This window comes from Aricia agestis, chromosome 15, assembly GCF_905147365.1.
Source record: "Aricia agestis chromosome 15, ilAriAges1.1, whole genome shotgun sequence".
In the NCBI taxonomy this organism is placed as follows: Eukaryota; Metazoa; Arthropoda; class Insecta; order Lepidoptera; family Lycaenidae; genus Aricia; species Aricia agestis.
The window spans coordinates 10,572,816-10,587,604 of record NC_056420.1 but is presented as its reverse complement, the minus strand read 5'-3'; the positions used below and the strand labels follow the sequence as shown (position 1 = coordinate 10,587,604).

Below are 14,789 nucleotides of genomic sequence, written 5' to 3'. Positions count from 1 at the left end.
TCAAACATTTATTGATTTCATAAAAAAATTCTGACGTTGAATCATGCCACAGAGTACTTTATTTGCATTGTGATAAATTGTGCGTGCACGTCAATAATCAAGTTTTTCTAATGCGCCCTCTATCGTCAATAGGTTCCTTCCGTGATTGCGTTCCGCCATTTTGCTTGGTGTGGAGTGAACGTCGAGTTATTTCATATGTATTCAAAAGTGAAACGTAGTTATTTAGTTTAAAATTAGTGTCCTTATGCACTAATGGCTTGCTTAAATACTCTTAAGTTAGAAATTAAGACGTTAGAACAAGTGTTTCCTAAAAGCCATGAGCGATTTCAGATAATGTCAGCTAGTGTCGACGAACTGACCTGCAGATTCGTTGGCAAAAATGGAAAGAAATATGAAATACATGCGAATATCACCGTAAGTGCCTATATTTATTAGCATGATAAAGTTTCGCGGAGTTTGTGCGACTATAAATTGTATGTTGGCGTTTATTGATTATCGCTAGCCTGGACAAAGACTCCTGTTTACGAGGGCAGGGCTGTCAACAAAGGTACACGGAAGTTATTTTGTTATTTTTCAGGAAATACAGGATTGGTTTTCCATTTGGAAGAGGTGCCTTCCGAATTTATTTATCTTGAATGCCTAAACTCATTCTAAATGTGTTATTGATCAACACTATCGTTTTGGTTTTTGACAAGTAAATATAGTCGAAAGCGTAAGATCGATATTTGGGTAACGGTAAATACGGTTTTTGGGACAAAGGTTTAGTCATGCTGTCTACCTGCTTTTTTACGATTTCGTCTATTGTGCATCACTGGTTTTGTCATTCTCGAGTAACAATTGCTTACAGTACGACATGTCATACCCATTCAAGTGTAGCATGTACCTGATTAGTTACTTATACTTACATGTGAACTATTGTAGTCTACTGTTGTAAACAAGTTCACAGTTGACAAATATTATTTAGCATTATTTTCCTGTCTATAAAGTCTGCCTGTCTGTTATCTCTTCTTGCAGAACCAATTGAGATGGAATATGTTAGAATTCAATGATTTTATTTCCAAAAAAGTACAGTTTCTGTGTAAAAATCAAATTTCCATCCAACAAAGTTGTAGGCAACATAATGTGAATAAGGCCTGGTGCGCACTAGCGGCCAGGCAGAAGCAGCCATCGAAAGTATGGTGTGGCTGCTGGCCACCGTGCGGCCAGGTGCGTGTGGTCTATGGCAATTTCATAACAAGGTATCTATCTCGATGGCCGTCGCGATCTGGCCGCTGCGGTTTGGCCGCTAGTGCGCGCCCGGGCTTAAATGTTCATTAAAACACAAACCAGTATTTTATTTCACACTTCCTAAAACTACAAAAATATTTTTAAAGAATCTGGTTGAGAATACAAACTAAAATGTTAGTTTTACAAAACATTAACACTATCTAGTGGTTGTACATTATTTAGGGCTTGTTTCACCACTTCCTAATAAACTGCCATATAGGCTATCCACAACTTTTTTGACAGGCTATCCAATCTGTCAAGTTAAGTGGTGGGTAGCCTTTTTGGCACTTATCAGAAAGTGGTGAAACAGGCCCTTAGACTTAAAGTAATGAACCCTCTAAATTTCAGAGGGTTAAAGATTTATCAAAATCTATGATGAAAATTTACTTCATTTACCTCATTCACATGTAATAGAAAATTTCAAAATAAATGTATATTTGTAAGTTCAAATATTTCACAATCAATTGCTATTGTCTTGGATATCTTATTTAAAATTGCATCATAACATGAGGTATCAATAGTATTTTGTGCAATGGTTTCAAAACAAAAGTATATTAGCCTATCAGTATTTCTAAGAACTGTATTTCAATTTGTCACCTTAAGGAGATGACTGTATGTTAGTCATATTAAATACTCGCAAGTCACAGTATATAAAATACAAGAAGCTCAAAAAAGATAACATTTGTTGTTTTATATTGAGTTTACCTTCTATGTTATGGAGATCCTCATACATTAATTCCTATATCTATATAAATAAAAATGAATCCAAATATCCCTTGGTCACGACATCACGCATAAACGGCTCGAGATACTTTGAGTCCCGGATACATTTTATCCTGGAAAAATGTATGGTTACTGCACAATATACTTTTATGATTTGCGCGTAAACTATTCAATCGATTTTGATGAATTTTGGTATGGAGATACTTTGAGTCTCGGGAAAGGACAAGGGATACTTTTCGTTCTAGACAATGTACGGTTCCCGCACAATAAACTTTTATGATTTTTGCCTAAACTATTCAATCTATTTTGATGAAATTTGGCATGGAGATACTAATTGTAATCTATTTTTTTCTTAATTATACCAATTGAATTAAATAATTATCGTTAAGACAGACGTCTGTTGGGTCAGCTAGTTAAAAATATAACTTGAATGTTTTGCCTGTTCTGTCACACCACTATTCTAGAGCATCAGACAAGGACAAAGTACTGTAGCAATAATGTTTGTTTATGTTTTTAAGAATACATCATTTTTAGATAGTCATAAGGTAAACATAAAAATGAGACATATTTCATTATAGGCATATAAAAATATAAAAACATTTTTTTTTTAAAGTTCATTTACAATTATTACATTCTATTCACAGATATTTTACCTTAATTTTTTATGTTAACTGGAACTTAGGATAGTAAATTAAGGGCCTGTTTCACCACTTTTTGATAAAGTGCTGAATAGGCTATTCACAACTTTTTTTCAGATTGTCCATACTTGATCTGTCAACTTAACTGGTGGATAGCCTATTCATCACTTATCAGGAAGTGGTGACTCTGGCCCTTAGTTTCCTTAATGTTTTTGAAAGGTTTAAAAACACTGTCCTAGAAGCAAATATCCTTTCACATACAAGATGTTGTTAGCTGAAAGAGGTCAAGTCTGAAGTGTGTGTTAAACATTTTTTGTTTCGAAGCTGACCTATTCACTAACAAAGGACTCGAAGTTGCTACGAGTTAGTGAAGGATTCTTGTTGGAATACAGTTTCAAACATTTAGTTTTATAACTGGTATTAGAAGACTGGAAATAATAATTTAATTAAACATTATCCCCCTTACTAATAAACGCTGTATAAGCTTTGAATAGTTATACAGTGTTTTGTCTTCTTCAATCCAATTAAAAATGTCACTTGTGTTACAGGAACAAAACACTGTATAACTATTCAAAGCTTATACAATGTTTATTAGTAAGGGGGTAATATTATAATATGTAGATTTTCATTATGGCCATAATATCACCACATCTCAACTGGTAGTCAGCTACAATCTATACAGAATAAATTAAAAAAATAATTATTTAATTTGTTTTACCATACTCATTACAAAAATAAATAAAACAAATATTTTCAATAAGCAAATATTTTCCCAAGATAAAAAGTATCCTATGTCCTTTCTCGGGGCTCACAGTATCTCTGAGAGGTTCAGCGGTTTGGGCGACAGACAGACACACTTTGGCTTTTTTTTTTTAAATATCTAATAATATGTTTTGTTCTAGGAGACATACCCGACCACTCCTCCAGTGTGGTTTGCGGACAGTGAGGACTCCATCGTGACAAACGCTGTGCAGATACTCAGTAACACACAGGGCAGAGACAATCATGTTATAAATCAGGTATTAACTTGGCAGGGCCAGATTTATGTTTTTTATGAGTATATGCCACTTTAATTTTGCCGCCCCTATGTACACACACTGCCGCCATCCTAGGACACGCCCCCCCTAAATTAATTTATAAATTTTGTATTTTCAGGTCGGCATATTATTGAGGGAGCTGTGCAAATTACATGGTGTCCCTGAGCCTCCAGATCTCGACTCGTTATCATTACCCGTCCATCCAGCACCACCCCAGCATAGGTAAGATCATCAGAAAGAGATTTTTTGTTAATTGCTAGATCTTGCAATCAGTCCTCAAACTAAGAGCAGATTTGTTGGTGGTTGGTGGCTTATGAAAATTCTGAAAGATATGCACACACCAACAATAGCCAATCTCCCTAGAAAATGTTGATGTGTAATGTTGTAAAAATGGGTGAAAAATACGCGGTATTCGACTTTTAAACTGCAGTGAATGCGCGCGCACCGTCCTCGCTATTGGTACATCGTGATTCGATGGTAGCATCTTATTGGCAGCACCATATTATTGTACTATCATAGAAGTTGATTTATAGGCAGATGGCCGACCTACGTCATTTGGTCGGGTTATGTCAATTTAATGTTAGTCGCACAATAAGGTTAGTCGTGATCTGGCAGCTGGGTTATGAAATAACGCGACCAATTTATGATAGCCCGCCCCTATGAATTATGAATTTCCTTTGATAGTCTGTTATCTGTGCATATTATTATGTGCATATGCAACAATCGCAATGAGTGGAGTATTCTTAAAGTACCGCGTAAGAAACAATAATAATCTCTAGACTATGATAAAAAAAAGAAACTCACAACACAAGTAATATTGCACACCCAAAGGTTTGTATAAAATTCTTCGGAATTCGCGCGCAGAGTATGAGTAAAGGAGTGAGCATACTGAGACGGGCCGTGCTGGGGCTCAGCGTGCCGGGGCTCATCGCAAAAATCCGCCTGCATACAATTTGTATGGATGCGGATGCGCGTATCGCACAGTGTGTCGGGGCGCAGCGGATTTGCGCTTCCATACAAATTGTATGGAGGCGGATTTTTGCGATGAGCCCCGGCACGGCCCGTCTCAGTGTGCTCACTCCTTAAAAGAATATGGCGGCGCATTTACACTACTCATATTTCCATCATAGGATTTCACATTGTAATGTTTATAAACAACCTTATCAGCATCGAAATGCTAACCTAACACTGATAATAACAGGCAACAGCTAATACGAAGGTAAAACCAAGAACAATATTACTATAATATGTAGTTCAATCTATGCCTAGTAATTTTTCATCATCCATGGAATCCAAGATGAAAATGATGGAACATTTTCACTTTTTATACAAAAGTGCTAAAGTATTATAATATATAAGTAACTAGTGGACCCGATAGATGTTGCCCTGCAGCACCATCTTACAAACTGATTTGTGAATCTAAACAGTGGTACTCAACCTTTTTTTATACATTACGGGCCACAAACTCGTGTGGGTTTTGGAGTCGCGGGCCGCAACCCAAACTGGGTTGAGTACAGCTGATCTAAATCTGTAGGGGTTTAGGGTGGTACCCAATCAATCAGTCATTAATTTGTTTGAAAGTTAAGTAATGTCTGTTTGAAGTATAACGGCCACGGACGCTCTTCAACATAGTTTTAACCAATATTTAACCTAAATTTCAGGGTACCGATTGTGACAAACGGCGCTGAGTCTGGCACAGAGGAGGACGAGGAGATGGCGGCTGAGGACGACGAATCTGAGGGCGAGGACGACCTCCCACTGGAGATGGTGGATGACGCGGCGCGCAGCAATAAGGTACACTACTTACGACCTACTATAAATGTATACTGTATAGGCAGGGCTCGGAAACCAGCTTAATCTTCGCGATCCTGTTCGTTAGAAACGCCATACATTTCCAAAAGAGCGTTTTTATTTCGATTCCGCTCTGAACGGACCGAAATTATTTCTGGTTTTGTTCTAAGAGCAAAATGAAATTGCTCACTGCTCAAAATACCGGTTAGAACCGTTCGCGGTTATGTTCGCCCCACCCACTCACACACACCACGACCATCACCCATTGCCCACACATAAACAAGTTATGGCCTATTGGGTAGTAGATGGTGCACTAGAAAGGGATAGAAGATATCACTGCACTAGTTACTTTCCGCGAGAAATTAACCAGGTTAATTTCAGAAGCAATACCGCTCGCATCTCTATTTTGCTCCGAATGAACACTTATCCAAAAACCTGGTTAAAGAGTGTTTTAACCTGTTTAAAAAAATACCGGTTCCGAGCCCTGGCAATAAGGTGCACTACTTCTATCTCTACAACCATCCTAATATTACTAATCTATAATAATTATTAATTATCCTAATATTAATAATCCTTACTAATATTATAATATCAAGTGTGTTTGTCTGTCTGTCCATCTGTTAGTCTTCACGCTTAAATGGCTTAACCTATTGAGATGAAATTTGATATGCAGAAACTTTAAATCCCAGAAAAGTAGAATGGAAACCGTACATTTTTCATCAACAGAAACTATCCTTTGTCCTTTACCCTCCCTCAAAGTATACCAAATTTCATCTAAATCTATTCAGCGGTTTAGGCGTGTAGGGGTAATATAATATATGTAGACACTGTCGCATTTTTAATATTATAAGTAAGGACTCTTGTAGTGGAGTTTGTGGCTGTCCTTGCAGCTCGTTTGTGGCAACTCTTATATTCTTGTAGTGGAGTTTGTGGCTGTCCTTGCAGCTCGTTTGTGGCAACTCTTATTTTCAAAGACAATGTAACACAAAATTATTGTTACTTCAGGACGACATGGAGGCGGAGCATTTACTGACGTTGGAGCGACTGCGGCAGAACCAGAGGCAGGATTACCTGTCGGGCAGTGTGTCCGGCAGCCTACAGGCCACAGACCGCCTCATGAAGGAGCTCAGAGACATATACCGCTCGCATTCCTTCAAAAACAATATGTATTCTATAGGTGAGGTCCATTTAAAGTTTATTGATTTTGGTATTTATCAGCACTATACATTATTTCTTATGTTCAGAGCATAAAGTTTATAAACCTAGCGGAATAGAGAAACAAAGGCCTGAGCAAGAGAGATGTCACTATCAGTAACACTGCGTGGTAAAAAGAGACGTGTGATATATGACAGCAGCACCCTTTTTTGATGTCCAGTCGGCACGTGCCGCACGTTGAAAATTTAATCTTATAGAATTCATGTTCAATCATGCTTGTGTAAGTGTATACGTACACATATTTTTCACACAGATGAAAACCAATTTTGGTTTTGTTTGACAGCTCGAGATTGTTGCTCTATTCCGTTAGATATATTAACTTTATGGTTCAGAGTTATATTACTCAATCACATAGTTTGTGATTTTTACTTTGGTATGATAAATATAAAAAAAAATAACATATTTTTTAAATTGTTAATAAAAAATGCTTTCTTTATTTTCGTTCAAAGTACGCTACGGACAACGACGGTGTTGCCACCTTTAGTTGCATTACGTTCTGTTATACAAAGAAAGTGCCGCCAATTGTCGTTACCAAATTATTTTCGTGACATGTGCTGCTGCCTACTTCCTATATCTTTCCTACTCACAAAGTAATCATTAACTTTTTCTCTTACAGAATTAGTTAACGACTCACTATACGAGTGGAACATAAGACTGCGTTCTGTCGACCCCGACAGCCCCCTACACAACGACCTGCTCGTCCTCAAGGAGAAGGAGGGCAAGGACTCCATACTCCTCAACATCATGTTCAAGGAGACATACCCGTTTGAACCGCCTTTCGTCCGAGTAGTTTATCCCATCATATCAGGTGAGTTGATTTGTCAGGTGTCATCATTTTGCATAATTTCACATAGTTGAAAATCGAAAATCTATGAGATTGATATGAGGCATTGCAAGCACCATGTCACTATCAATTGTCACGCTTCAATTTTATTGAACAGTTCACTTGATAATTAGATTAAAGGCGCACGATGTTCTAAGTAGCATTTTTTTTCGGCAAATAGATCGTTTTAATAAAAGTACATTAACATTCATTATTTCCTAGTATACTATGCAGATCTTTGAAAAAGGACATAGGATAGATTTATACAAATGTAGCGATAAACTTCGGCACAACAAACTACCTGGAAAAACCTAGAAATTTTAATCGTACTACGTATTTTGAATTTTCCAGGAGGTTACGTGCTAGTCGGCGGCGCGATATGCATGGAGCTCCTCACCAAACAGGGTTGGTCGTCAGCGTACACAGTGGAAGCGGTGATCATGCAAATCGCCGCGACGCTCGTCAAGGGCAAAGCGCGCATACAGTTTGGCGCGACGAAAGTGGTCTCGCAGGCCCAGTACAGCCTTGCGCGCGCGCAGCAGAGCTTCAAGTGCCTCGTGCAGATACATGAGAAGAATGGTATGTATGAATAAGCAAGTTATAAATAAATTGTTATTATTACTATGGGTCCTTCCTCTTCTTGTCCAGACGTCAAATATGTTGCAATTTGGCTGTCTCCCACTTTGCTTATGGAATATAAACAAAGTGGGAGAGTGTCTATAATGAAATACCTTCTACTCCTGCTATGTAGCATAATATGCTGCTGATATCTTTTCTATTATTATAAATCGCGTTTCACTGTTGGTTGTTGGTGTACCACTAAACAGGTTTTCTAGAAAAAGAAAAACAATGCAGGCTAGTTCATAATATTATCATATTCATCTGAATCAATTTGTAATACTGAATGGTCTATAGTTCTATACTCTATAAGATTGGGAACCCCTGCAATAGAGTACAGTCTATACTCTATTGCAGGGGTTCCCAATCTTTTTCAGCATGCGGCACAGTTACAAGTTCATTATTTTGTTCATTATTTTCTTTACCTAGCTATTACAAAAATATACATAAATAAACACATTTAATGATTATTATAGTTACGTTAAGCAGATAAACAATAATCAAAAAAAATTTAATCATCTGCCTGCTTTGTATAATTAATATTATAATTTTATTTAAAATATTTGTGGTTTCGGATAATGATGGAGGATCGACTCACGGCGCCCCTCTTGCCTTTCCACGGCGCACCAGGGCGCCGCGGCGCACAGTTTGGGCACCCCTGCTCTATTGTAACTCTTTTACTGGTGTACACTACAGCAAAGTAGATTCATCAGGCTCAATTTAGATAAGCCCGCTCGGCCAAATGGTCTGGCCCCTACACAACGAGATAAAAAGCCGCACCGCCATGTGATCTCGTAGTGTAGCGGCCAATCGGTCGCGCGGATACATAAAAATCGAGCCTCTTTATTCTGCCATAATATAATATCTTAAAAATATTATATATTACTCGTATTTTAATACGAGTGCTAAAATCGGATATTTTTTTCAGCCATTCATGAAACATGAAAGGCTGATATAAACTTTCAATTCATTATCAAATCACAACTATTCCCAGAAAATTCACATTTTGTTTGTTCGCAGGATGGTTTACTCCGCCGAAAGAGGATGGCTAATCGTTGCTTCCTCTTGCCGTAACGTAAGACAAACGTGCATAGTCGGTAACGCCCATACGAACATTTATCCTCTAAATTTGACAAGTGACTGAAACAGGCCGGGAGGTGAATCTCCCAGCTCGTTTGAGAGGGGTCTATGCTGTGGACACTGTGTGCAAGTCGGAGTATTGTTTGTGTACTTTAATCGATAAATTAAGTGCTAATAATGTTGAGGTGTGACGGGCGTCCCGAAAGACTACACAAGACTTATAGGAAAATGTTTACTGTAACGTTTTTTGTAATCATTAATTTCTCATAAAGTTATCCATATGGTAGCCCTAGACGTTACTGGAGTGTAAAGTTGAAAGTTCTTTGCATTTCTTTTTAGTTATGGAATAAAAGAAAAAACCTGTGATTCGTAACATGTTTGGTTGTTTTACTTAACCTCCAGTCCTCAATATTATACAGATAAGGGTCTTCAGTTGAAATACTACACCATTTTAAAGAATTATTTATTGTAGTTACATTTCATTATAAAATCTTAACACCCATTTTTATAAATATGATCAGCATAAGAAATATGAATCAAAATGAGCAATGAGCATATTTGTACATGATGCAGTTAACAACTTACCTACTTATCACCAAGTAGGTTAAGAGGTAATGATGATCACAGAATCCAAAATATTTAAATTTTAGATTTCACATTATTTTTATTGTGCTCCATAAATGCTTTCAAACCGGCTACATGATCCGCAGCCCCTGGTGCGTTGATGCGCTTGCAGTACTCTTGTTGTGACATACTATCATACCATTTCACAAGTTTAGGATACCTGTTAAAGTGTTAACATTTTTATTTTATCTCTTAAAGGCTTTTTATAATACACTATTTGAAGGTGTTTAGCCAATCTTAAAGAACAATAAAAAAATAACAAGAAATGAAAAGAAAAAATAATTTCAGATAACAAACCTTTCATGGCTGATTGGATGTAGACCGCTTAGAGTCGACATAGTAGTCATTATGCTTATATCGGCCAGTGTGATTACTTTATCAGCCATGTACAAGTTCTCAGCGAGGTAAGCCTCTAACACTCTGTAGGCATCTTCTATGTTTCGAATCATTGACTTTGATAGTTCTGTTAGCCTTCCTGAGTAGGTAAGGGCCTGAAATGTTGCCAACTTAGTACACCAGATTATCCGACTTACCATAGCATATCATAATATTACAGAGCCATGGTAGGCGGTCCGCATGCGGACTGCGACAGGTTGAATCTCGGACCGCACAATATTGTAATGTATTTTATACAAAGTATCAATTAATACATAGATAAGTATACATACACTTTTATTAATTAAAAATAATTATTAAATAAAAAATTAATTAAAAAAATTTTTAACCTACATAGGACAACAATTGTTTTTTTCTGGACCTCGCAAAAATTTTCCCACAGTATCCGGACCCCACCAAAATCTACTTGCCGACCCCTGAATCCTGATATAGAGAAAATCCAGTCTCAAAATCAGTCTCAGACGGACTTGAGTGTCAGCCAAGTTTTGTATTAAATAGGAGTGTAAGAGTGGTTTATTAATAAGGACCTAAGTATTCGTAGTTTCGATTCCTGCCTGTCCTGCAGTCGGGCCTGCGCCTGATCTCTCGCCAGTCGTGTCGGCCTTCCGTCCCACTGGGTTATGAGAGTAAAAGGAATAGAGAGTGCTCTTGTGTACTGCGTGTGTGCAGTACACAAGAGCACTCTCTATTCCTTTTACTCTCATAACCCAGTGGGATGGGCACTATAAAATTACTCCTGCGTAGCTGGCCTGGTTTCAATGAAATCGGTGTGGGAGCTATTATAATATTATTTTACAGCTTATAAGATATTGAACACGGTTGCTCTATGATCTCTTGAATTCTCATTTTCTTATTTTTATAGGTTCAAAAAAAGATACAAACCATAACAGACCTTAATCTTGGGAATAAGATGCCACAGTCAAAGAATAATCTTTGATTAATAGTTGCTCTCACTTTGATATTATCTTTTGGATACAGTTGACTATGTTTTTCTGTCCCATATTTTTCAAACAAATATATCATCATAGCATGGCTTAAAGAAATAAAATATGGAATGAATTGAAAAAAAATAATACTTAATTTAAAAAAAGCATCTTCAAAGCAAACAGAAAAGTGAACTATCCAATAATTAAAGGTAAGTAAATATTTACCTATCGGCTAAAGAAAGTCCATCATCCTTTAAATATGGTATTGTTCTCATTGGATTAATCTGAAAAAAAAAAACAGTGGGTATTCATTGAAAAGGATAATGGTTATAGTTCTAACCATGTTCTAACAACTGTGTTAGTAGGTACTATCAGAGAAGTTGATTCCTATGCAAATCGGGGACCTAAGTAGTTTGGTTGCGTTACGTCAAACCCAGCTGACAGATCACAATTAACATTGAATTGACATATTCGACCAATTAATAACGTTGGTCTGTCAATTGCATAGGAATCAACCTCCTCGATGGTACATTGCTACATGATATTCTACAAAAAGTTTCAAATAATAAGTTGCAAGTTTAAAACTAAATAGAATTTACCTTTGTCATTTCTTCTGTATCCTGTTCTCTGAGCAAAGGATTAATCGTATGCGAAATATATTTAACACCAAGAATATCAGCTACCATCATTACCGCTCTAGCTGGCGGGCTTGCATCGTTTTTGTAAAGGGTCAGCATTTTTACACACCAACTTGGGAACTTATACTGAGGTAGAAGAGGTTTTAGTGATAACTGACAACAATAATGTAGGTATAGTTAAAAATAAATATTTAATCAAAGGAAGGGTCAAAGTTTAGCATAAGTTTTGTTTGTCAAGGAAAGTTCCTTGACTCTTTACAAGCAAGTAGCAACAAACTTGAAGCTGACATTAATTTCATTTTAATTGGTTTTAATTTTTTTACTTAAAAATGCTATTATTATCTATATCTACCTAATATTTGCATTATTTTCTTCTAGATGTTCTAGATTAATTCATTATCCGTTTTGTTTATTTCCAACACAATTTCCAACATTAGCGTTCCTTTCCTAGTCTCAGTGTACGAACCAGTGCTATCTGCCACCTCAATAACTAATCAAATCGCTACAAATCGTACGTGCCATTGAACTTAATTACCTGGTTCAATATAGGAACACGCCAGATTAATTGTCATTTTAACTTGACAGCTCGTAAAGCTGTCAGCTGATAAGCAGAGGTTCCTTCATTATGATTTATCAATTAGGTATTAATTAATATTATCAGCAACTGCACAGCAGCGCCATCTGTAAGCATAAAGTTGAAGGACAGTTTTTCGACGTTTAAAGGATTATAAATTATAATTTTTAGGTCTACCAGGATCTGATGGCAAAAAGTGAGAAACGAAATTGACTTTTTTTATGAAATAAGGGGGCAAACGAGCAAACGGGTCACCTGATGGAAAGCAACTTCCGTCGCCCATGGACACTCGCAGCATCAGAAGAGCTGCAGGTGCGTTGTCGGCCTTTTAAGAGGGAATAGGGGAGGGTAGGGATGGGAAGGGAAGGGCCACGCCGGCTTTCTGGGAGAACGTGGTATTTCTCCGGTCGAGCCGGCCCATTCGTGCCGAAGCATGGCTTTCCCACGTATCACGAGTTGCGGGCATCATCTAGTTACAATATAATTGAGTAAAGCCAAGAACTTTCATTGGTTGCAACATCTGATTAAAATAAATGAATTAAAATCAAAATTAACCATATATTTTTATTAAAAACTTAATAAAAACGGCCTTCGCGAGCCGTCAATCTTAGTTAAGTCACAAAGTCCGTTAATTCAATAAGGTACGTTTGTGAAAAGGTAGGACACTGATTCCGCATAATGCGTACGGCGAATCGCCTCAGCTAGCATCACTGATATATCCATCACTTGCAGCTTAGGGCACACCTTCATGTTCTTGTCCTGAGGTATGGTGTTCGTTATGACGAAGGCTTCGAGGCAAGAGTTGTTGATCTTCTCTATCGCGTTACCAGCGAGAACTCCGTGCGTCAAAATCGCGTAGACCTTGTTTGCTCCTGCTTCGCGCAACTTTTCAGCTCCTTTCACTATGGTATCACAGGTGTCTGCTAAGTCGTCGACCATGATTGCCGTCCTATTTCTCACATCTCCGACGAGTACCGTGGACTCTGCTACGTTCGCTCTCTGACCTTCTTTGTGTATGATCGCGAAGGCGATGTCGAGTTTATCGGCTATGGACGTCATGCGTTTAACACCACCGGCGTCTGGAGACACCATGACGCTGTCCTTCCATTCCGGTATGTTGTCCTTAATCCACTTGGTGATAGCTGGTTCCGAGTATAAGTTATCTACGGGTATGTTGAAGAACCCTTGTATCTGAGACGCGTGGAGGTCTATAGTTATCACGTGATCAGCGCCAGAAACTGATATGAGGTTGGCTAGAAGCTTAGCTGTAATCGGCGCTCGGCTCTTCTCTTTCTTGTCTTGCCTGGAGTATGGGAAGCAGGGTATGACGGCTGTGACTCGGGAGGCGGATGCTATTTTACAAGCGTTGATCATGATCAGGAGTTCCATCAAATTGTCGTTGATTTCCCCGCAGCCACTCTGTACGATGTAGACATCTTCACCCCGCACAGATTCTCCTATCTCGACGTTGGTTTCCTTGTTGCTGAATTTCTTGGTCGTGGCTCTTCCGAGGTCCAGTCCGAGGCGTGTTACGATCCTTTTGGCGAGATCAGGGTGGGAGCTTCCGGTGAAGACTTTGATGTTCGGCATTCTTGGAGTTTTGTCGTCTTTCTTATTGTCACTCTCGTTACAATTGCTCGGAGTCATTAGCTCGACTGTCCTAAAGTGTTGTGATCAATAAACAAGTTATTTGCGTGTGACTGTTATCACAGTTCACCAGGTCACCTGACATAACAGCCACCCCGCAGTGGCTCGTACTTATCGTCTCCATAACGATACATAAACGGCGATTGCATCATAAACTGATTGTTGTTTTGTACTCGGTAATAAATAAAATAAAAAAGAAATAAAAGTTGTTTTATTTCAGATTTTAAGAGCCCATATGACCCTAACTTGACTACATACTTTAACCTAGATCTCAAAATCTGTAAGGTCTAGAAAACTGATTTTTTGACACAAGTAACTTCAGTTCATAAAGATTAAATGCTCAAGACGAAAACACGATTACTCAAAAAATGCTCGATAGTTTCTTTTTTACAAAAAACCTTGTTTTAGACACATTTTTGCTTGGATCTTCGAAGTTGCTGCCTTTTCTTTAATATTTTTTAATATCTAAAAAGGTATTGATAAAACCTAAATTTGCTCAAAACACTTTTTTCATAATCATTATAGTTCGTCTTTTATTCAAGTAAAACTAACTTTGCGATGATTCCGCGCCGTCCTTTTTCACCTGGCATATGAAAGACGGGCGTGAGTGTGAAGAGAGAAGGACGATGTTTGATTTTTAGAGTCAGGTGAGCTCTTAAGAAAATGCTTTCAGAATGTTGATACTACGGTGCCTACCACCGGTTCGGGAACTAACCCGGCGAGAAGAACCGGCGTAAGAAACTCGCACGTGGCCCACTTTTTTTAAATTTTTAAAATAAATAATAAAAATTAC

At 37.8% G+C, this 14,789-nt stretch overlaps 3 protein-coding genes across 4 annotated transcripts; 1 reads left to right on the top strand and 2 right to left on the bottom strand.

Moving 5' to 3' along the window:
- Positions 1–133: 133 nt before the first annotated feature.
- On the top strand, positions 134–9,568 carry LOC121734507 (ubiquitin-conjugating enzyme E2 Q2). Its single transcript, XM_042125129.1, has 8 exons — positions 134–414; positions 3,530–3,646; positions 3,783–3,886; positions 5,326–5,458; positions 6,461–6,632; positions 7,287–7,478; positions 7,845–8,072; positions 9,132–9,568. Exons 1-8 carry the CDS (start codon positions 253–255, stop codon positions 9,161–9,163), a joined length of 1,140 nt encoding a protein of 379 aa, XP_041981063.1. The 5' UTR covers positions 134–252; the 3' UTR covers positions 9,164–9,568.
- Positions 9,569–9,663: 95 nt separating this feature from the next.
- Positions 9,664–12,231, bottom strand: LOC121734508 (glutathione S-transferase 1-like). Of its 2 annotated transcripts, none has more exons than XM_042125130.1 (6): positions 12,128–12,231; positions 11,737–11,928; positions 11,363–11,421; positions 11,094–11,244; positions 10,113–10,306; positions 9,664–9,975 (listed from the first exon to the last, which is right to left on the bottom strand). In XM_042125130.1, the coding sequence occupies exons 2-6, from the start codon at positions 11,872–11,874 to the stop codon at positions 9,831–9,833; spliced, it is 687 nt and encodes a 228-aa protein (XP_041981064.1). In that variant the 5' UTR covers positions 11,875–11,928; positions 12,128–12,231; the 3' UTR covers positions 9,664–9,830. The 2 variants fall into 2 exon arrangements, with proteins under 2 accessions (XP_041981064.1, XP_041981065.1); XM_042125131.1 differs by having other exon boundaries at positions 11,737–11,901.
- A 656-nt stretch (positions 12,232–12,887) lies between these two features.
- Positions 12,888–14,030, bottom strand: LOC121734296 (ribose-phosphate pyrophosphokinase 2-like). Its single transcript, XM_042124822.1, has one exon. It carries the CDS (start codon positions 13,994–13,996, stop codon positions 12,983–12,985), a length of 1,014 nt encoding a protein of 337 aa, XP_041980756.1. The 5' UTR covers positions 13,997–14,030; the 3' UTR covers positions 12,888–12,982.
- Positions 14,031–14,789: the final 759 nt, after the last annotated feature.